Source organism: Lonchura striata, chromosome 12, assembly GCF_046129695.1.
Source record: "Lonchura striata isolate bLonStr1 chromosome 12, bLonStr1.mat, whole genome shotgun sequence".
NCBI lineage: Eukaryota > Metazoa > Chordata > Aves > Passeriformes > Estrildidae > Lonchura > Lonchura striata.
Window position 1 is genome coordinate 16963615 of NC_134614.1, and position 23314 is coordinate 16986928.

At 40.8% G+C, this 23314-nt stretch overlaps 1 protein-coding gene across 1 annotated transcript in view; it reads left to right on the forward strand.

Annotated features, from left to right (window-relative positions):
- PTPRG (protein tyrosine phosphatase receptor type G) overlaps nucleotides 1-23314 on the forward strand; it is a 391106-nt gene that overhangs the window by 193229 nt on the left and 174563 nt on the right. Inside the window, exons 3-4 of the mRNA XM_021537228.3 lie at nucleotides 14950-15129; nucleotides 20479-20627. Coding sequence (XP_021392903.3) covers nucleotides 14950-15129; nucleotides 20479-20627 — 329 coding nt within the window. The remainder of the gene's footprint in view (nucleotides 1-14949; nucleotides 15130-20478; nucleotides 20628-23314) is intronic.

A 23314-nucleotide genomic window follows, 5' to 3' on the forward strand; every position in this document is an offset into this window, starting at 1 on the left:
TGTGCTCTTAAAGCAGTCATTGAAAAAGGCCTGGAAAAGACAAAAATAAACCTATTTCACCAGGAAAAAAAAAAAAAAAAAACAAACACCACCTTTTTTATTGTTAGATAGTATGAAGTTTATAGGTGTCATCTAGAGTGTAGGTGTCACCCCCATTCTGAGATAAATAGCAATCCATGGATTTTCATTTGCTTATAAAGACAGTGGAAGTGTCTCCAAGCCAAGCACTGAAAGGTGTTTGGCCCTTGGACAGCTGACTGGATCCACGTGTATTAGCCCAGCTCCTGGTGTTGATGGACTTGGTTTCTTTTATTTCCCCTGGATTAGGTTCTTTTTTTGTAATTGTCAATAAAACCAGATCCTGTGGAGTACTGCCAGGATCAGTAGCTCACAGGTAGTGAGACCAAACAAAACAAATCAGGGGAGATTGAAAAAAGATAGCAATTGTAAGGTTCTCATTTACTTTCTAGATTTTTTTTTTCTTTTGTGTGTGTTTGTGCATGTTTCCAGATTTCCCTCTGAAACCACAGACCCTGGAATGTTTCTAGTTTAAAATGCTTGACATAATTCATTCTCATGAGACCAAGATTTCAGTCTCTTGAGTCCACCAACTATGGCCATAATAAAGTCATTAAATTGCTTAACACGTGCCCTATAATTAAGAAGGTTGTGTTTAATTATATATTTTGATCCTTGTTTCCAAATACTCCTGCTGTGATAGCCTTAAAATACTTTGACTACTTATAACTTCTTTCTATACGTTAGTACTGGAAAGAAATTCCAGTCACGGATTGAAATCTGTTTTGTGTTTTACTTTGAGCAAAATAAAACCAGAAAATCTGTCTGCTTCTCAAAAGGCTCCTCCTGGATTCAGTGTAAGGTCATAGATACCACAGGAATACAAACAAGTACAGCAGTGCATTGCTCAGCATAGTAGAATTGATCTTGTCCCCACAGTAAGCCAGTCAGCATCTGGATTTTTGTAGATGAAACTAATAAGGGTCAACCTGAAGGAAGAAAAAAACTTTTTTGAATACGTGTGTGTGGTATTTTAGGCTAGATCTGTTGATCTGTTTTCCCCCCACTCCATTGCTTTTTGGATGCTGAAAGTCCATTGCCAAATTCCATCAGAGCTAAAAGAAGGAATTTAGGGTTTTGGAGGATGTCTGTGATTTAGGAGAGACAGGATTCCTTTACACATTTCTGATCCGAGAAATATCCTCTAATTAAGGCAGTGGAGGGCCTGTTTGGGTCTATTCAGTGTTCTCATTTAATCCCCAGCCTGGCTGCCTTCTCTGAACAATAGTTCTGGGCAGTGGGTGACCTTCCCTCTGGAGAAAAGTCATCCTGCACAACAGCCTTTACTCACGAAGACCCTGTGCACGTGTCTGGATTGAGAAGTCTGCATCTCCATCAAGGGATGATGCTGTGTCCTGAAAATCACCTGGAAGGCAAACAAGGGCTGGGCTGGACACCTGGTGTAAGAAGTAAGCTGCAGATTGAAACTTGGAGAGCAATTAAACACGGCAACAACCTTCAGAAAACAAAACCAAAAAGCCCCACACCGTGACTACTCAAGGTTTGAGTTCTTCAGTACTCAATACCTTTCTGAACAAGATGAAAACTGTTTTTAAGGCTCTGAGAGGTGGCTTTATGAAGTGTAGTGACTCATGCTTGTCATGTCAGTATGTGTTATCCAACTGTTTATTCTGGCATGAAAACATGTTAGTTTTCACTGATACTATAAGAGTGGAAAACCAAACAAAGCCTGAGATTCCTTTCCCTGGAACAGAGCAAGCTTCAGCAGTCTTTTGGAAATATAACAAGGATTTCCTTGATTAAGTGAACTGTTTACAGACCTGGGTAACTATCAAGGATGCCAGAGGTTAAGTGAGATTATTTATTTTTGATGAAAATCCAAAAAAACAAAATCTGGTTTCTATTCTGTGCATTAACTTGCCAGTTAAGCAAATGGAAATACTGTTCAAGGAACATCTAGTTCATAAATGAATAAGGATTTCAGGCCTGGAGTAGAGAATCTGTACAAACTGTGCAGCGAAGGCTGCTCTGTTGGAGTGTGTGGTTTTGCATAACAGGTGAACTGAAAATGATGGGTATGACAGGAGCTATATTTAAATGAGCCGAGTTGAAAGCAGTGCAAGAATAGAGGAAAATGATATACACAAATCACAGTGAATTCTGTCCTCCGCAGATCTATTTCTTTTGTCCCAAGCAAAAATTGCTGTGATGGAACATGAGGAACGAACTTTTGTGACCAAATGAGTCGAGACAACAGACTGAGATTGGCAAGGGTACATGCCTTGTGGTATGTGAAGAGGAAAGAAGCAAATGTCTTCTGGAAAAAAATGGAGGAAAAGAACAGTTTCATTTTCCAGGACTTCAGAAGGATCTTGAAGGATTTTCTCCCTTATGTTTCCTAAGGAAACTTCATGATCACAATTTCCAGTGTTTTAGGTCAATACAGTAATTGAATTTCTGAAAGGTCAAAGTTGGAATGAAAAATACTGTGAGTGGGTCTTTACACAATCAAGTTTCTGGGTTTTTGTCAAGTATTTTTGCATATATTTTGGAGTTTAATCTACTATTAGCTTAAAGGAATGACTAGGAGAGTGTAGAGCAAGTGATGCTGTTTTGTACAGGACTGGCTGGACTGCAGCTTTGTGGTGTGAAGATCTCATGCTTCCCAGACTCTGGTACTAGAAAAATATTTTGGTGATTAAAATCTTTGTTTAGGGTATGTTCAAATCAGAGGAGAGCCCCACAAGGCTGCAGTCTCTTTATATTCTCAAGGGAAAGTCCTGGTGTTATCAAACTCAGTGCCAATCTTGTCACATCAGTGACACCAGTCTGCACTGGGGTTAGCCCATCATCCCCACACTGCTTCTGTCCAAAGTCACCATCTCTTTGTACCTTAACCTTAAATACAGCATTAAATTACTTAAATATTTCAAGTCATGGTGCTCAGTGGATTCATTAGGTGGAGCATACAATAAATTTAATATTTTTATTTAGAGAGTTTTCACTGCCATTTCTCTAGGCTTAAAGGCACTCATGCTTTAAATAGGAATTTACTTTTATTTATTTGCTGTAAAAGTCGAAATGCACTGTTTTTCCGTACTTCCAGATGCTTGTAGTCTCAGCTATGCTGCATTGAATTGAATCTCCTATTTGCATCATTTGGTTTTTTCCCCCATTTTCTTTTATGCCATGTGAGCCCTGTGTCTGTCCTTGTTATGTCAGGCTTCCACAAGAGACAATCAGGTTGATCTCCAAGCTTGTCCTTTCACTGAGCATCTACTGCTCCCCCCAAAAGAAATTTTCTATATGTTGAGCAAAAATGGTAAAAATGATACATTTTTTTGCTACCTCTCAAGAAGCTTCTGTTGGGGTGGGCAGTGTGCTGTCTGTTAGCATTGTATCAGAAAGAGCTGCATTTTTCCTTAGTAGAGCTTTGTTATGAAGTTCATTTGACTGAAAATATTTTGCATGCTTAACTACCTGCTCGTGAATTTTTCTATGCCAAGTAATGTGTCAGGAGCTAGCGGAGCATAGTAAGTTAATTACTTGTGTGCATACTGTGAAGGAAAAGCAAACAGCAAGGCACCAGTGATAGGAAGAATGAGACTTCATTTCAGTCACCAGAGATTGTGTTGTTAATGAATCCACTCAATCAGCAGGGAATTGGTAATGTAGATAAGCCCAGGTATGGCTGTGTACCGATAGGAAGATTAGTCCCTCAACCAAAACATTGTTTTTAGTGAGAGTTTGCTAATATTGAATGGTTTTTCAAAAGCATCGGTGGGATAAATTAACAGCCTGAATAATTATGGCTGTCTTGAAAAGACATGATGATGCTGATGATCTTATAATGTGCTCTGCAGACACCATATAAATCTGATATCTTACAGATTTCACAGTCAAGTGGTACACTCCAGATTCCATTTCATGGTATGTGTCACCACGGGCTGCCCAAACGCTGCTGTGACTACAGAGCACAGGGAGCTGTGTTCAGAGCTGGCTGCTGCCTTCCTCACCCCAGACAGGGAGAGCTGTGGGAACACCTGCCTTGCTTCCAAGCATCCTTGGTGGCAGCAAGTGAAGGTGTTCCCATGGGAGGCTGTGGGAGCATCCTTGGTGGCAGCAAGTGAAGGTGTTCCCATGGGAGGCTGTGGGAGCATCCTTGGTGGCAGCAAGTGAAGGTGTTCCCATGGGAGGTTGTGGGAGCTGCAGGCAGTGAGGTGGAGGAGCAGGTGATGCCCTCGGGAACATTAATCCTGGGATCAGCTGCATCCCAAAGCCTACAAGCTGCATTCTGAGGTGACCATCCCTAAATGAACGGTTCATGTAGTGCTGGAGGAAAGAACTTTTATCCCAGTTAGGGTATCTTTTAGTTTTTTATTTAACTTGGTGTTTGAACGTGCGCCACAGGTACTGTGGGAGTGAATGTCCTGCAGCTCTCACCCTGACTCCATCCCTCACAGCAATTCCTCCCTGCCAGCTCCCTGCAGCAGCTGCTTTTCCCCCAGAGCAGCTGCTCAGCTGTTTGTGTGCATTTCCCTGCCAAAGGGTAGTGCTGACAGAAGGGAAGGGGTCTGGGGCAAGAGAGGGGCTGCTGCCAGTGTCCTCCTCCAGCACTAATGGGTTACTACCTAAAAGTCATCTGGAGAGAATGGGTACAGGCAAATAAGATCCACATCAGGTCCCTTTCATCCTTTCATGACTTTGATGTTTTGGGTTTTTTGGCTTTGTTTAGTTTTTTGGGGGTGGTTTTTTTTTTTTTTGTGGTTTGTTTGTTAGTTTTTTTTTTTCTAATTCTGGACTTTTGTAATGGAAAGCTAAAGCTTTCAGGAACAGTTTAAGCCATGCAGTGTGACATACTGGAAATGACACATACAGAACAGAAATGAGAGAACCAGTTGTAAATGTTCTCTGTCAGCCACAGAAGCAGTGCCTTCTGATGGAGTACCTCAGGCTGAACACTAGGACTGCTTATTGTCTTCTATTGTCTATTCGTTCCTCTTAAATTAATGGTAGAAACATAGACTGAATGTTAATAGAAGTTAAGGGCAGAGTTCACCATGTGTCATTAAGTAAAAGTTAGCAATCTCCCAGCAGCTCTCCTGGGAGTTATTTTACTGGTGCATATTAGTGAAAGGGACAGCTGGATTGAGAAGGCTGTTGGAACAGAGATGCCATTAAGAACTTAGTTGGGCAAAAGTTGATTTTCACCTAAAAAGGCAATATCATGGCAAAGCCAGTATTTGTCAAGATTTGATGAGTGACTTTGGGAACTGTAGTGTTTTCTGTGATGTGATTAAAACAATGAGGTCCTAATCTGGTGGCTGTCTCTGGTCAGGTTAGGATCAACAAGGGGTTTGAAAAGCTGAGGGTGACATGTTTCAACAACAGATAATTTTCTCTTCCTGGCTTTATTTTTTTAAATCCACCCTCTGCTTAGGACACTTCTGTATTTTGGAAACCTGAGCCAAAGCAACAAGTGAAAATCATTTTTGTAGTAGGTTTCTTTTGAAATTATGAGTACTTTCAGCAGTGCCTCTGGATAGGCTTTATTGATACTAGCCCTCCCTCCCTTTATTCCCTTTCTATATTGCTCTGTGCTCTCTGTGGGTGTTTTATTAACTTGCATCCTGCAAAAATTCAATAAAAATATACAATTTTTTCCTGTCTTTCCTCCTCATTTTCTTTTTTTTTCATGCTGGCTTTCAGAGACAGAGCTCTGGGGAGGGCTTCTTTGGTTAGTTACGAGGAACAGATGGGAATCAAGAAAAGGTACTTTCTGTTCCTGTACCCACCCAAATTGGAGGTAATTAAGTTACAGTGATGCATCATTTACGTTAGCAGTTTCTTTGCTGAGATCAAGCCTATTAAGGGTACATGTGAGAAGTAATAGAACTCAAGTCTGTGGTGCTTTGAGAAATAACTGGAACTGTTTTTTTTCTAAACGTGTTTGCAGGTACGCTGGCACCAAGATCTGTAGTGGGACAGTTGAGTCTTGCACAGCTTTTTATCTCCATAGCTCTCTTGAAGTTGTGAGCAATCCTTGCAGCTGCTCTGATGAGACAGATGAACTTCTCCCTTTCCAAAGGAAGGGAGTGAAATGGAGCATGTAGCTCCTGGTGGTAGGAAGGAGACAGAGACGCAAGATGGGAATTTTAGATTTCCTGACGTAAATGTCATGGTGTATTACTGTCATTATTGTTTAGTGTTCATGTCTGAGCCCCTGGGCAGGTTCAGCAGCATGGTGAGCATTGATGCTTCAGCAGGGTCTCAGTCAAGCCCTCAAACAACCCATGATCTCTGGTTCAAAAACCACTAAAGGGTTCATGAGCCCATCATGTCTGTTCTTGCACATTTTCTTCATGCTTCACTACTCCTGCAGCCTGAGGTGTGTCTCCTACCCTTTCAGCTCAGCCAAGGCTCCCAGACTGATCCCCAGTTTCAGCTCCAGATCCTGTAGGGACTTTCACCTGCAGTGCTGTGCCAAGATCACAGGCACAGAGTGACAAGCTGGCTGCTTGTCTTACTGGCTTTTGCCTGCTCTGAGTGTTTGCAGTGGTAGTTGTAATTAGCACTGAGCCAAATTCAGGATCAAATCCTTTTGAATCCTTTTCTTTCATCAAAGTCTCACTGAAGCTCCCGAAGCCTCCACCTGCATCCAACAGCTCTTGGGTGGGAAAGTTTCTTGCCCATTTTCTTCCTCTTGTTTTCTCAGATTTATTTTCTCTGAGCTTTGTTCATGCTGTGCTTTCTCCTTGGAGTAGCACAGACGGAACCATCATTTACTTCAACATTATATGAGCTTGTGCTTTTTCATATATTTAATTCTATGAAGCACCAGACTCATTTCTTCTTTTATCTTTGCTCTCTGGAAAAAATGACATTTCTTTACTTTCTCATGGGAAGGTTGATCACCTTCCTGGTGTGTTAGTGCCAGCTCTGGAAGATGGCCTTGGAGAAGAAAGCACGAAGCAAGGTGTTGCAGAGAAGGGGAGGTTAGCCCAGGGGGATGCATCTGTTCGAGTTTGAGATGCTTTATATTGTATTTGTCTTACATTGTTCAGTTTAAGCTTTTTGAGGTGGCAGCTGTTTGCTAGTGAGGTTTGGAAGAATGGAACCCCTCTTCCTTCTGCTGCATTGAGGCACTACAGCAATATAGGTATCCTTCCTGTCAAGATCCATCATTATAGAGCTATTACCCTGTAAATGAAAAAAGGATAGTTGAAAAGAGAGACCCTTCTCCAGAGAAACTTGGCCTGGATGTGACCTGTCCAATGTACCCATTACTAAAATCTGTGTCTTCCTCCCAACAACACAAAGTGCTCTCACTCAGCTACTGCATTGATTTGTAATACATCTTCATTCTGTAATTTCCATTAGGATTTATACTTTTTAAAGTTGTATTTAGGAAAAAATCTATTTTTATGTCTGTCCCTAGTCTTCATAGGGCTTTACTGAACTAGTATAAGAATAGAAGAAAGGTAATTTACGATGCCTTCATATAAATTAATCTCCTGTTTTTTCCTTATATTGTAAGTTATCACCTCTTTTATTATATGCAGCTCAGGGTGAGCAGTTTTAAAAGGCCTCTGACGGTTATGAAATGAATGGTGTGAGATGTCAGATACATTTATTAAAAATGTAGAAAATGATAAAAAACAGAGGATGTAGATATACACTGTCTCAGCCACTTGCCACCAGCAGGCACTTTCAATACCACAATTTATCCTCCCACTCAGTGAGTTCTGAATAATAATTTCATTGATATTGTTGTGCTCTGTGCTCAGTATAAATAATTCTGAAATTAGTTGTTAAATTCAACAGGTTATTAGGCAAGTCTATCTACAGTTTATTGTGTGAGACACCCCTGAAAAAGCCCCAAACTATTTTGCCAGCACAGCTAAACTTAGTACCATTTTCACTTTTGTGTGGTGGTAAATTATTCAGCTCACAAATGCTAAAACTTGAAATGTTTATGGAAAAAGCTTGTTTTAGTAATTACACTTACTCCACTTTTTTGTGAGCTTCCTGCAATGTTTATCCAAAGGTTCTGGTGTTTCCTAATGTTGGATATTTATCATACATTTGTGCCACTGGCAGGCTGATAGGTATAGTGGGAGCTTCATAGAAGATTGATGGCAGCTTCATACTTTTTTGAGGAATAAAATTGGGATGTAGAAAGTCTGTATATGGTGTGGGGGAGATATATAATAAAAAAAATCTCTACATTTGTGACTGTGTAATAGAGGATAGTTCACTAAGGAATATAAAGGTTGAAAACACATTAAAAACTTCTTCAAAGGTAATTGAAGGTTAGGAAGTTTAATTAAAAATCCAGCAATAACTCTAACATCTGTGGATATGAAAATTTAAGGAGAACATGCATGGCACTCTGTCTTTCAGTTTAAAAGCTGGAGACATTATAGGATAGTTTATATTTAAGAGAATGATTTAAAGCCTTTCTTTGTGATTGCCGCATTCTGGCAGTGTGACAGTATCACTGACACCATCAGTTTTGAAGATCAGCTTTCCTTCCACAGCCCCATGGCTGGGCAGTGCTGCAGCTGCTGCTGGGGGCCCAAAGGTTATCTGAATCCAACCCCTTTTTTGTTCCATCTTCCTGTGTTCTGTGTTTCTTCCAACAAGTACTGATTAAGATATGCCTTATCGGAGATTGTTCTTAAAGTTTCTTGCAGATTTTTTGACTTCTCAGAAAACTGACCCTGGTTGTTTACACCTCTCCCAAGCCTTGCACACCTTCCCTGCACTGAGCTTGCAGATTGCTCGGACCTGTTTGTGTCTCAGCAAGCTCTTCAGGATCTTGCCCTTGGTATTTGGTCTCATTTTTCAAGCAGTAATTGGAATTTTCTGCAAGCACGAGTGTCTCATGTTAAACAGGGTGATGACAGAGAATAATAAAATGAAAAGCCCTTTTCCCCCAGGGCAGGAAATCTTTGTTCAAAGCAGCACTGTGAACTCTTAACTACAGGCTCTCCTTCTCCATCCCTTTGATTTTGGTATGCCATCACTTTAGAGCAAGACAGTATAATTTCAGCAACTTTTCCCCCTAAAATAATGATTTAACAACGTGACTCCTTCTCTGCAATGGAAAGACCTCTGAAAGATGCTACAGATTTTTATCAAGGCTTTCAGGGATTTTTGTACCCTTACCTCTGCAGCCTCATGCTAAATCAATCAGCAAGAGATATGTCATTCAAATAATTCTTTTCAGCCTTGTATCTAAGTGCAGTCTTTAGGCTTCAAACTACAGATTTCACTTTACTTCTGCTTCCCAGGAGAGGACTGGAGGTGAGAGTGTGAAGGGAGGCTGATTTTCCAGCCAGTCTGGATCTGCCTTGCCTCCTGTCACTATTTACGTGGCTTAAGCACTTTCCTGGACTCACTGACACAGCTCCTCTTCAATGCAGACAGTGATGATGAAATCTTCTGGCATCAAGTGACAGCTTCGGGTTTTTTGGTCCCAGATAACAGAAAGGAGCCCCGGGACTGAGATTTCTGGAGGATCTTAAAATGCTTCATTTCACTTCTGTAGTGAATTTCACTGATACTTGTTTGTTTAAAACCATTTTTTCCTGTTTGAAAATCCAGCCTACTATTGAAGTTCATTACTTTGTAGCTGAGCAAGGGCACCTCTTCCTTGTTCTTTCTCTGCGTGCAGAAAGGGAACTGATTTTGTTTGCTGGTGGTGACATTTCAGCGTTTCTTGAGATGTGGCTCGTGATGGAGCAGCTCAAGTAGGGCAGAGACTTGGAGGCAGAGATTCAGATCTGTAGTGCTGCTCAGTGAGATGCTGGAATACTTGGGCAGGTCACAGCTGCCAGTCCCTGCAAAGGGGAACATCTGCATTTATCCAGAGCCTGACAGAGGTTCTTGCCTGCTGTGCTCCTTGAAGTCTCTAGGCTGGGACCTCTGTTTTTATTTGAAAAGGAAATACTGATTCATTCTATTCATCCCTAATAACTGATTGGATTTTGTTCGAAGAGAAACATGGAATTTTCTCCTATATTAAGATGATGGGATAGGATGTCTCCATGAAATGACCAAGCTAATTGCAGAAATGAGGGGATTTGATTGCTTTGCAATCATTATTACAGTTTTCATTCAAAAATGAAGAGTAAAGAGGCACTGAGTAGAGACAAAGAATTGTCTGAGGTAATTCTGTTAAAAAAGGACTCAAGAAGAACAAATAATAAAAAAGCCTCCAAAATTAAGACTCCTAAACTAGTTCTTTCCATGTCAGGCCTGAGATTTAAAATCAAATGTTTGTAAAAATGTTCAGCAAACAAGTGAAATGTTAAAAAAAAAAAAAGCTGATATTTCTACCTCTTTACAAACGAATGATGAAAATCATATTACTCAAAAATTGCTGATTTCTGTTAAGCTCTATCTGTGTAAAGGTATATATATTACACACCAGTTTATATCAGAATAGCTGATCCATTAATCAAAAAGTTATGTTAAATCAAGGAAATGATAATGTTTTTAATAACAGATGTTTTAAACAAAACCTGTAGGAGAAAAACAAATATATTTGATTTTTTTTAAGTGGAAGTTTTTACACAAGCTTTAATTAGATTTTGGCAGAATACATTACTTTAATGGTTTTTCATTAATGAAGACTGCTCATTTCTTTGTACAGTAAAAAGAAGAAAAAAGTAATCTTAGATTATATTTAAGGAGCAGACAGTGTATTAAAAAACTATTAAAGTTACTGCAGTCATTGACAGAATGATTTTGCATGAGAAAAGATTCTAGGAAGCATCAGGTAATTTCAGACAAGGATGGCTGAGAACATCTTTTTATCATCTGTTAAAATAAATCTGGCGTGAAGTGTGGGTTGAAATGTGTGTGAGACCCCAGGTGCTGCTGAGCTCCCTGACCCCAGCTCTCCTTCCAGCCTTGGGAGCCCTTTTGTCCCTGATTTCAGCAGAGAAAACATCAGAGACCCCAGCACGCCCTGCACTTACTGCCAGGGGTTTGGGTGACCTGGGGGTGGATCCAGTCCTCCTTCCCTGGTGGATCTGGGGTGGATCCAGCCCTCCTTCCCTGGTGGATCTGGGGTGCATCCAGCCCTCCTTCCCTGGTGGATCTGGGGTGGATCCAGCCCTCCTTCCCTGGTGGATCTGGGGTGCATCCAGCCCTCCTTCCCTGGTGGATCTGGGGTGCATCCAGCCCTCCTGCCCTGGTGGATCCAGCCCTCCTGTCCCAGCTGTTGGACCCAAGCCCATGGTTTCCTGGAGGCAGCACTCTGACTTCAGTTCCTGCAGATGCCAAACGTTATCAGTTATCATTCTTTCTGTGCTGCCTCGGCATCAAATATTCCAGCTGTAGGATGGGGCTGCCTGATGTTTACCTTTGCCTGCAGGTTGTCCCACCATCTCAGTGGAAATGTGTGTTATTTGTTAACACAGGTGTGGGATCTTAACTTGGTTTCTGAAAACCGAATTATTTATCAGCCTTAAAAGGCCAACTCAAATTCATTTGAAATTTTATTTGATTTAAGTCAACCATGCTTACTGTTGGAAAAATGAAATACAAATAGCCATAAGTTTCTGTGTTTCAGATGGGTAAATGTCACACACAGAATTACAGGATTTCTTTTTTTAACTAGGTTTAAGTGAAACAGAGTCTTTATTTAGTGTCATGTTTTTATTTAAAAGCATTTATTTAAAGTTCTAAAAAACAAAGAATTCAATAAAGTAAGACAGGTGTAACTGCAAATGATTAATGATATAATTCTCACTACTTTATAAAGTGTCTAACGCTGAAGAGATTTATACAGTGCAGAATGGCAATTGTGCTTTGATGGAAGGAATAGGTAATCAATATCTGCAAGCTTGGAAAAAGTGTTCTATTTCCTCCTCTAATGATATAGGGCTTTTTTGCAAAGCAAGGATGTCTGGAGCGTGAGACACTTGGAAGAAGAATTAATTTGAAATCTGTAGTGGAAGATCAGTTTTAATTGAAAGTGCACTTGAATGTCCATGGAAAAAAACAGGCAGTTGGGCCTGAATCCTTCTGATGGCCACCTGGGAATTTGTGAATCACATTGCACTATTCTTGATTACTTTTATAGGTTGTTGAGGTTTTGTTGTTTTTTTTTTCCTAGGAGGTATAATTTATTTAGTTTTGTTTCAAACTCAAAAGTTTTTCTCTCCCCTCCCTGGCCTTTCCCCTTTCTGTGGTCATTGTTAAAGCTGGGACAGCCCCAGTTCTGTGCTGCTGGAAATGGAGATGTTGGGGTTGTGGCCCCTGTACCTGTCTCAGGCTGCAGCAATAATGTGCAGGTCACATTGCATGTAGTCATTTACATATCAAAAACCTGTGAAAGAAATTAATGGCAAGTCTAACCATTTATAAAATCCTGGGCTGATTTTAACTAGCAAGTCTTGAACCTCTAAATCAGAGCTTAGCCTTATGTCTGTAATTTGTGATGTCAGGACTTGGAGTCACAGCACCAGCACTAAGTTGGGGTTTTGAATTGCTGAGAGAGTTTCATTGCATTAGATTTTTTTTTCTTTAATAATTCAGCACGAGTATGGAAACAATTTATGGATGGAAACTTACCCTGTCACATGAAGAAAGAAGATCCTGCTAGGCTTTATTTTGTTAAATTATAGATTTACAAGCAAGTGAAGCTACTTGTTTATCGAAAGAGATTTATTGCTATGAAATTAATTCAAGCAAGTTAAATTAATTTAAGAAAAAACCCAGAATACTTGTTTTTTAAAATGAAACAAAGCCTTCAAAAGTCTGTGAAACACTACATTTCAGCAAGAATCAGTTCAGGTACCTAAGTCACTTGAGGTTTTAATTCAACATGGTGGTTTGTTTGTTTACCCTTATGGCTTATTTTATTCATTTTGACAAGGCAGTTTTCACTGCAAATAGGTTGAGAGCTGGCTATACTTAAAACAAATAAATTAATTAATAATTGTGACAAGATGCATGGAATAAGTCCTACAGTCTCTGTTAAAATAAATCTGCCTACTTAAAAAAAGGAAAAAATTCCTCATTGACACCAGAATACTTAAAAAAGAAAAATTGGAGTGCACAGCTCCTTTTGAATGCACAGCTGAAACCACTGCGATAGCCTCTGTGGGTAGAGTGTTTTTGAAAAGCTCACCCCTTGTTTATAATAAAGCCAGAAAACAAGAGCTGGTGGGTTTGATTATGTGTAGTGCTAGATATTTAAAGCAAATTCCCAAATTTCATGAGGTAGATGCAAGGTTATATGTAAAGTAAATCTGAATTTCCAATTAACTCACTACAAACCAATTACTAAGAGCATCCTGACTGGGGAAAAATAGCTGTTCCTGAGTGGAAGACATTTGGTTTCTCCCATGTAGGGGTTTTAATAATTCTCTTCTCCTTGGTTCTGATACATTGGGAAATAACTGAAAGCAGCTCTTGCTGACAATAGAAGTTGAACCCTGAGGTAAACAAAACTGATTTTTACCTGGGCAGATGATGTAAATGATTTTTAAATAATATTGCAATTTTGCCTAATTGTACTTGAAAGTAAAATTTTCTTATTGTCATTTGGGTACCAGACAGCATTTGTGTGTGGTGAGTATAGAAAAATCTTGCTATTGATTAAGCATCCTGCATCAGCTCATGAGAACAGAGCACTAATGCACTTTGCAACTAGACAGATTAAACCCAGAGGCCAAAGAAACTGCTCTTCCCAACTGCTGGGTTTGGATGGCACTAATTGAATGTACATATGTTTCTCAGATGCAAGGGCAATAAATGCACATTGATGCATCATTTCCTGCTGGCTGCCTACTGAACAGACCTGCTGACTGTGTAGTTCAGAGGTGTGACACAGGTGTGACATCAGGACTCTCAGGAGAGCAGAGTTCAGCTCTGTCACTTGGTTTTTGAGCTTGGGCAAGTTGCTTTCCTTCTCAGACATCAACTTCCCTTGTCTTTACATGAAAATAACATAGCTGATTCCTGCTGTAAAGCACTTCAAGAGCTGTGAGCAACAAGTGCTTTACAAGAAATCTATGCTGTTATTTTGTGAGCTTAAACCATTGTTTGCACTCATAGGAAGATAAGCTCTCAGTCTCTGTTAATACATCTTAAGGGTTAGAGAGGCAGATCATAAGAAAAATTTGAAATTCATTTTAGATCCTTCTAAGAATGGTGCTGAGGGTCCCTGGTGTTCTAGTACATCTCAGGCTGGTATGTGGTGTAGATGACAAGGTCTTTGCCTCAGACCTTTAATTTTTCCATATTATTTTAATTGTTCATCAAAACCAGAAAACTTACATAAGAAGAGCAAGGAAATAAATTTACTGTGTATTCCTGAGAGGTTATTGTCCTGTTTACTTCTTCCAGAATAGTTTTTTTCCATTGTTGTTTTCTTCAAATGTACTAACATACATTTAGTTTAATTCTTTCTTTTATTTTTTTCTGGCTTCAAAGCCTCCAAAAGAAATGAGATCATTAATAAAGATCATATTATCTAAGAACAGTATTGCAAGAACACAAAGTTAATGTGTGTCTGTTGCATTATTTGTCCATAATGAAAGGATAAACTATACAGTAATATATTAAGGCTGGAGCTTTTGGGAAGTTCCTGGAGCAACATGGTAATTGATAACATATGCACAGGAGGAGCTTGGGAACTGCAGAAAGTTTTATAGAATAGTTGTTTTTTAAAAGACCATTGTTCATTACTGCCAGAGGCAAAGTTAGAACACGGCACAAAGCCAAAGGATCTCAGTCTCCTCATAAGTTCAAAAGTCTTAACCTCTTTCAAACGTGGGAATTGTAACTGTGGTGGAGTTACCTGGGCAGCTTAAGTGCTTCATCCTCACACTTCAGAGTTCTCCAGCACTGTGGAGGCGCTGGGATGTTGACTTTGGTGTTTTTTCACAGGTACCTACGGTCCCGAGCACTGGGTGACGTCCAGTGAGAAGTGTGGGGGGTCTCAGCAGTCCCCCATAGACATCATAGACCACCTGGCCCATGTTGGAGATGAGTATCAAGAGCTGCAGCTGGATGGATTTGACAATGAATCTTCAAACAAGACTTGGATGAAAAACACAGGAAAAACAGGTATGTTCTCTTCTGCTTCTCTCCATAGCCTGACTGCAGTCAATTAAAAATTCAAGCCATGTTCCACTCTCCTCCTTTTTTATTGTTCTGTTGTTTGGGATTTTTGTCTTTTTTTTTTAATGTAATTTTTCAGTAGGAGCCACCTACCTCTGCCTCTGCATTCTCTGCAGAGCTAGTTCTACAGATTGATTTTAAGGGTTTTTTTTAAGGGCTGCTATTTTTTGTTGTTGTTTTTTTTTTCTCAGTCTAAACTAATTCTCTTGGTAGTCAGTTATTCCTCAGAATAAAAGGCAATGTAAGAGTTTCAAGGTGTAACCTTGAATTATCAGCTTTGGGAGGCTGTAACACCTAATCCAAAAGAATGCTGAGATGCAGGGCTCAGGGGGAAGGAGAGGGGAAGTCTTAGAAATTGGAAGATTTTAGAGAAGAAAGAGCAATAACTGCTCAGAGTAGGGGGGGGGCTTATTAATGTTTTTCTGGTATGATTATAGCACAGTGTTCTTCACTGAACTGAATACTTTTCTGCTCTGTCTTTTCTGGCTTTTAGAAAAAAAAGAGCAGGCATGAGTACTGCTTATTTTTACCAAAACAGTTCAACGAAAGGTCAAGGTTGATTTATATGCAAAGCTGCATGCATTTGATTACTCTTTAATTCTAAAAATGTAAAAAGCAGAAATTATAAGGCCACTCTCATCATTTGACAAGGTCAAGTATTTTTAGGGAATTGGATTAAACCACTAATTAATTCAATTTTATTTATTGGAAGTATATTTTTATCTTTATTAACATCTGACATGCATCTCTATAGTGCTGTCTGTGCCGTGTCCCCTGTCACAGGTGGGCTAGCCAGACCCAGGGCATGTACCTGCTCTGGAGTTGGTGGCTCAGCTGTGCATACAGGGTGACCTCAGATACACCCATCAACTCCAGGGCACTTCACATCTGAGCCATGGCCTGCAGTCCAGCAAGTGCCTCAGATCCAGCTCCAGCAGTTCAGGATCTTAGCAGGAGTTATTGCCCCTCAGATGAAATGGAGTGGCAGACTGTAGCCTGTTTTCCTTCACTGCAAAGCAAACCCAGTTAACATAAACCACCACCAAGCATAACTGGGGGTTTTGCTGCATTACTTAGGGTTTTTTCCCAGATTCACTGAGAAGTGCTCCTGTTTGCTTTGAAATCCTGACTTGGTTGCCCTTGGTAGCAGCATGAGGTTCAGGCAAGGTTGAATGATATGGAAATTTGGTGCTTAATTAATGTACTCATGTTATGCACCCTGCTTTTTATGGTCAGAGAGGCAGTTTGTGGTAATCAACAATAAATATAAAGATCATGAAAAAGTGATGGTGCTATTCTTCTAAGAAGGGTGTTAATGCTATCCTGTACATGCCACAGTAACATTGCTGCACACACAATAGGAAGCCATGTTAGAATCACAGAATCACTTAGGTTGGAAAGACCCTTAAGAATATTGATTCCTACCATTAACCCAGCACTGCCAAGGACACCACTAAACCATGTTCCTAAGTGCCACATCTACACATCTCTTAAATACCTACAGGGATGGTGACTCCAGCACTTCCCTGGGCAGCCTCTTCCACTGCTTGCCAACCCTTTTGATAACATTAAATCTAAACCTCCCCTGGAAACAGTGGAGGCCATTTCTTCTTGTCCCATCACTTCTTACCTGGGATAAGAGACTGACCCCCACCTGGCTGTAACCTTCTTTCAGGGAGTTGCAGAGAGCAAGGAGGTCACCCCTAAGCCTCCTTTTGTCCAGGCTGAGCCCCCCCAGCTCCCTCAGCAGTTCCTTATTAAACCTGTGCTCCAGACCCATCCCCAGCTCCGTTGCCTTCTCTTTACACACTCTAGCCCCTCAATGTCCTTCTTGCAGTGAGGGGCCCAAAAGTGAGCCCAGTGCTGAGTACAAGGGGACAGTCACAGCCCGGGTCCTGCTGACCACACGGGTGCTGGTACCAGCCAGAACCTTGTTCTGTTGAAGTCAGAAGTGTCAGCAGATTTTCTGGTCTTGGCACAGTTGGCAATGAAAGCTGAAGCTTCAGTCTTCTCTGCTGGGTGATTTTAGCACTGCTGCTATATTTGATTTCTTCACCCATTGGGGTATGGATTTTTGCTGACAAGTTATTGCTTCTCAGAGCAACAGTAAGTGTCACTTTTCCCGGTAACTTACGGCCTTTTGCTGGTAACGTGAAGACTCTTTTTGCCTTCCTGTCAGCCCTGATTTCTTCTGCTGAGCTCCTAACTCCTCCCTTGTTTTATCAAGTCCAATTCCTTTTCTTGGTTTTCTGACCTTTTGAAGAAACTTGCCTGGCATTAATTTTTAAGGTGGTAAGTGGTAGAGCAGCAAACCAAGTAGGATGTTTTGGCTTGTGGGTAGAAGATAGAGGCCAACTGTGCCATAAATCGTGATGAATTTTGGCAGCAGAGTCTTGGAGCAGATGGCCACACAAGACCTTCATATTGCAGACTGACAGAGACAGTAAACTAAATAACTGTTTAAGAAATAGTGATGGATGTAGAGGGCATTTCTCGGCAATTAATGACTGGTTTAAAGAGACAGGGGTCCCTGGGAAAGCTAAAGGCCTTTAACCTTAATGCTCATTAACTGGCAGGAAATATGCTGCTTGGGTTATTTTTATGGCTGTAGGACCTAGTAATTTTTTTTTTTTAATGATTGAACAATGAGTTATTTTTAGACTCTGTAAAGTAATTCTGTTTAGATTTGTTCTGCTCTTTCTTGTTTGTGTCCCCTTATCTATCAGGTAAAGAACAGACAATGTACAAAAAATAGCAATTTGTTCAGAAAATATCAATGGATATTATAGAAGTGCTTTTGTGCACAATTACATTGGCAGAGGCACTAATGTGGGTTCAATTCCTTCACTAGAGTAGACCATAGAGCTAGGGGACACTTGGAGGAATACACATTTCATAGTTGTATTTGCATTAGTTTTGTTCATATCAAAAACTTCTAAATTCTGCTTAGAGAAACTTACTAAAATTTCTGTCAGAAATGTGTTTTTGTTGAGTACCTTGCCTATGTGATGTGCATCACTCTGGCTAGTCCTGACCATCAGAGCTGCTCTGCTAGGGCAGGGGAAGAGGTGCTTTGAGTCCAGGTTTATTCCTGCTCTCACAGGGGTGATGAGCACCCAACACCAGCCCTGAACCAGAAAATGACATTACACAATTGTGCTCCTGGTGGCTGCACACTACTTTCTTTGGGTTTTTAATCTCTATTATATAGTGTTTTAAATCAATGGGCCTTGGGGGTTGATTCCCTGCACTCTACAGAAATCCTGGGATAAAAGCAGTGGCTCCCAAAGGCCAGTAAAGTGTTGTTTGGTTCTTTCAGTCCTGAATACCTGGGGTCACAGAAAAAGGAGGGGAGTTCCTGGCAGTAAGGGGATGCTGCTTAGCTGGGAAGGTGATGGGGAACATGTGTCATACAGCTCAGCAGTGTAAGAAATACTGTAAAATGAACAATTAGATGAACATTCCAGATTGTACATCCTCCTAATTATCCTTTTTAATTATTAATCTAAAACAAGTAAAATGACCCCTGACAGAGCCATAAATTATTTGGGAACTATCAAATATTTATTAGATGCAACTGAGTCTCCACAGAGGTTTTTAACAGACACATGTGAATCTGCTTTGCTGTATTCCTCATCTCCTACAATTTCATCTGTGGAATTTGTAGCTAATTGAAAGAGATTTTTTCACCATTTAAAATAGTGCTAAGCTCATTGAGAATTTTTTAAGGTAAGTAGAGAACAGTAGTGCTTTCAGTCATGTATATTTGACAGATTTGGTGTAAGCAGACAGTGACTACCAGCAGTGCCCTGGCTGACACAGGCATTATCCTACAGCCACTTCTGCACCACCCATGCTCCTACACAAGGCACTTGGATGCAAAGGCAGTGCAGAAAGAAGCAGAAATCAAGGAAAAAAACAGCCCCATGATTTTGCTGGCACAGTTTAGAAACACCTGAACGTCTCATGCAATTTAAAATCAAGATGGTTTTGACACAAACCATTTAAAGTTGAGCTGTATGGAAAAATTGCACCTGAGATGATGCTGCTGTAGCTCACTGTCAGGGGAGGGCATAAAGCCTGGCCTGCAGCACTGAGTCACGAACAGAGAAATAACTTCTATTTCACAAGTAGCTTTCTTTTGGTTTTTTTCAGCAGTGAATAAAATCCTCCTTCTTACATAATAAAATTGGATTTATATTAATGTTCCTGTTGTGATGACACACAGTTGGCTTAAGAATGCAGCAAAATCCTTGTGGGTTTTGGTAGTTCCATTAAAAAAGGAAAAAATCTCCAAAATCAACCCCACAACTGAAATCACAGGATTCTAGGCACAGCAAGCACTGGTCTGCAATGACTTTTACAGAAATAAAATTCAAATTTTAGTTCTGTTTTTGTGAGGGATAAGAAGAAATAATTTTGTGGGGACCAATTTTTAGGAATGGTGTGTATTAAAACCAGGAGATGCTGGAAAGGAAGGGGGTAGTGTAGTGAGAGTAGCAGAAAGGAATTTCTTGAAAGCTGGAATCAGTTCTTGATTGGACCACAGGCCTACCCTGTAACATGTACCAGGTTCCACCATACGATTCCTGCTCTCTGTTTGGACCTGCAGCTTTTATTGTTACATAAAATACAAAGGCTTTTGGAAGTGAAAAGAGAATACCAAGAAGATCTTTCTGACTCTCATTGAATCACGTAATAATAATAACAGAGTTACTGTAATAAAACCCAGTTCTTGTTGAGGATGTCTCATGACTGAGTCTCAAAAATGTTATTGTTTCTCTCCCCATCTTACAGAGGGGAGGAGCAGGGAGGATAATGAAAGCACCCAGCATGTCCAGCAGTAGAGGTGGGAGAGGGCACAGGGGTCCCCACAAACAAAAAAGAGGAAATTCAAAAAACAGGAGACCCATTCTTTTCTTAACTTGTGATCTACAGACCTTGAGGGGTTTATAAGGGCAGGGACCATGGTCAGCCATTACTCTCTGGAACCACATTAAACAGGTTTTGATGTAGTTTCCATTTAAATTTTAATCAGAAGTCCAATAAGGAGGGCAAAACGTCCTTGAGAAATTTGGACTTTGGGATTTTCTGTAGTCTGTGTAACTTCATAATCACTTCCAGAATTAGCCAACATTACTTGCAGACCTGATTTTTAACAATCCCTTTAAAGAGGAAAATGATGACCCAACATTTTACATGCATTAGGAGAAGTATTCTGATATAATGAGCAAAAACTGTAACTGTTTCAGAAGAACTATGCTGAGTTTCTTTCTCGTTGTTCTGTGTGTGCAGTTGCTATCCTGTTGAAGGACGATTATTTTGTCAGTGGTGCCGGGTTGCCGGGCAGATTCAAGGCAGAGAAAGTGGAGTTTCACTGGGGCCAAAGCAACGGATCGGCTGGCTCCGAACACAGCATCAACGGCAAGAGGTTCCCCGTCGAGGTGAGTGGACAGACACGTGCTTGTGTTCTCAGGGAAAACAAAATCAGAATGCATTGCTGTAGTCCAGGGCAACTGTGAAATAGGGCAATGTTTCTTTCAGTGAAAAAGAAACTGCACCCTGTCCATAATCTCTCATGTGCTTCTGCGATGTCAGCTCCAAGCTCTGCTTTGCTGGCCTTGCCAGCTCTCATGTCCCGTGGGTTAAGTTGCAGACAGCCACTTTTCTCGTTTGTCCCATAAGCTTTCCATGTGTGGGAGGATCTGCTTAGAAATTTCTGCCAAGTGACCTCGTTGTCCTCCAAACTCTTCCTTTCCCATGACGCTTACAAAGAACTTGCAGAAATCGGGAGCCATGGTGCTGAGACCGCTGTCATCGGAATTGCCTCCTTGCCCATGCACAGGACCTGACCTGTACCTGGGTTCAGCTGCTGTCTCCTGCCTGGCACTAACAGGACGTGTCCACAGACCTGTACAAACAGTTCTGTGTTTGCTCTGCCTGTGCTGGGCCCCAGCCAGCCCCAGCCAAGAGTGGCCACAGCTATCCCAGGAGCGAGGGATGGACTCGGGCACAGTGCTCTGGGAACGCAGGAGTGTCAGGGACAGGGCCAGGCACCTTGTGCAGTGACTGGGGATGTGCCTTTGGAGCGCCCTGAGTGCAGGCATTCTCTGGGTGCAGTTGGGTTTTGGCTTGTGAGCAATAGCCCCAGGTCTCTCTTTCATCACTGCAGTGTTTTCTGTGTCACCAGAGTTTGTTGATAGTTTTCACTCGATAGGCAGGGTTTTGCATGGTGAGGTAAACAAGAAGTTATCTGGGATTACCTTTGCCTGTGGGTAAGCAGATATGCAGTTCCCAAGTGTGGCATGTGGATGCTGAGCAGGTTGCAGGGAGCTGTGCTTGCTTTCCCAGAAAATTCATGGGTGAGAAGAAGTGCTGGTCTTGGGACTTGATTCACCCCCTAGTTTGCCATAATTCATCACATGTGGCTTTAGCCAAGTCATGTTTATCTGGAAGTGGGAAGAGGCTTCCAAAGCTCAAAGGGAGGTTATAATAGACTCTGGTGCATTATCAAAACCTCCAATTTTCACCTGCCTGTTCAAACCACCTCATCACACAAGAATTAGAAACTGGTTTGTGTATCCCAGTTGTGTACCTGTATGTTAGATTTTCTGAGAGGTAGAGGTTTTATTTTTGTCTTCTTTTTAATGAGCTTTTCCATTATCATCTCCTTGATGTAGCTGTGATTTCTCACAAGGGGCCATTCCTGAGCAGATGGAGCAAAGGCTCAAACACTGTCATGCTGCCCTGTCTGTCTCAATTGGCATCTCAGGAAGATGCACTCAGGAAATCTACTGAGACAGTCAACTGCTCTTCTGAAATTTGGGGGAGTGGAGGGGGTGAAAAAGTCTGGGCCTTCTTGTTTGTGTCAAAAATAGTATTTCTACTTCAGAAACCCTTTCTTAGGATTCCAAGGCTATTTGATGGTGACTCGGTGAATGGAAGTTCTTGTACTGTGGAAATAAACAAGTTCCTAAGAAATAATTTTCCTATGGTTTAAATATTCTTCATTTCAGTTGTTTAGACTATTAACTAGAAAATTGAAGGGAGACTGCTTTGACTGCCTTTAGGAATTTATGTTTATGTTATTTTTGCTTGTTTATGAATGCTGAGCAAAAAATAAATTGCTGGATCAGATAGATTTAGTGTTAATCCTAATAATTTCCAAGTGATTTGTGTTTGTTGCAATGACATCGACCTCTGGCCTCTGGCCTTCCTTGGTGTGATGACATTAGCAGAATTCCCACAGCCATTCCTTTACTTTTTTTCTTTCAGTAAAGGAAGAACAGTTTCCAAATCAAGCCTTTCCCTATTGTGATGCTATCTACCTCCTACAAGAATTCTGACTTTCAGTGCTGCAAAGTATTTCTGTGGATGGATTTTGGAGGGTCCAATAGGTCTAAGGTGATAAAATTGAGTCTTTAGTGCTGATAGATGCAAAACCAGTCTAAATAGTTGGGATTAGACTTCTCAATCAGTAACTGTGCATGTATTCTCAGTGGGGCTTTTAATTTGTAATGCTAATTGTGGTGCAGCTTGCAACTGTCTGATGCAACCCCAGTTGCCTGATGCTGGGAGGTCTGTGCCAAAAACACTCTACTTCTCAGATAAGTAGCATTTCTAAGGAGGCTGTAGAAAGGATAAACCAAAATTCTATCCTACAGAAAGCAAAGCCTAAATCATTCTGATTATTCTGAGCCCATGGACGCAGGAAAAGCTTACAGTAGCATGTAGGTATTGGCATTCCAGTTCTGCAGCAGTTACAGTGGCAATGCAGCTGAAAGGAAATGATTTCTAAGTCTTTATTTTGCAACCAGATGTGGACTATGTAAAACCCATTAGTTCCAAAGCACATCCCAAGGGAGCACAGATCAGTTTCATCCATAGAACGAGGGCTGTGCACATTAAGTTTAGAAGTTTTTTCCTCTGGGAAACAAAGTGCTTGCTGGTAGTCTTTTTTTTTCCTTGAAGAGGATACAGAAAGTAATTAAAAATGTCAGATATAATACAGGGCATTATTGTTTGACCATGTTGTTTGGTTTTTATTATTACAACTAATGTGTCAGATGGTAAGGCTGTCTACATTAATTGGTTTCCTTCATTGAAGCCCATCTGGATCATATTTTTTATG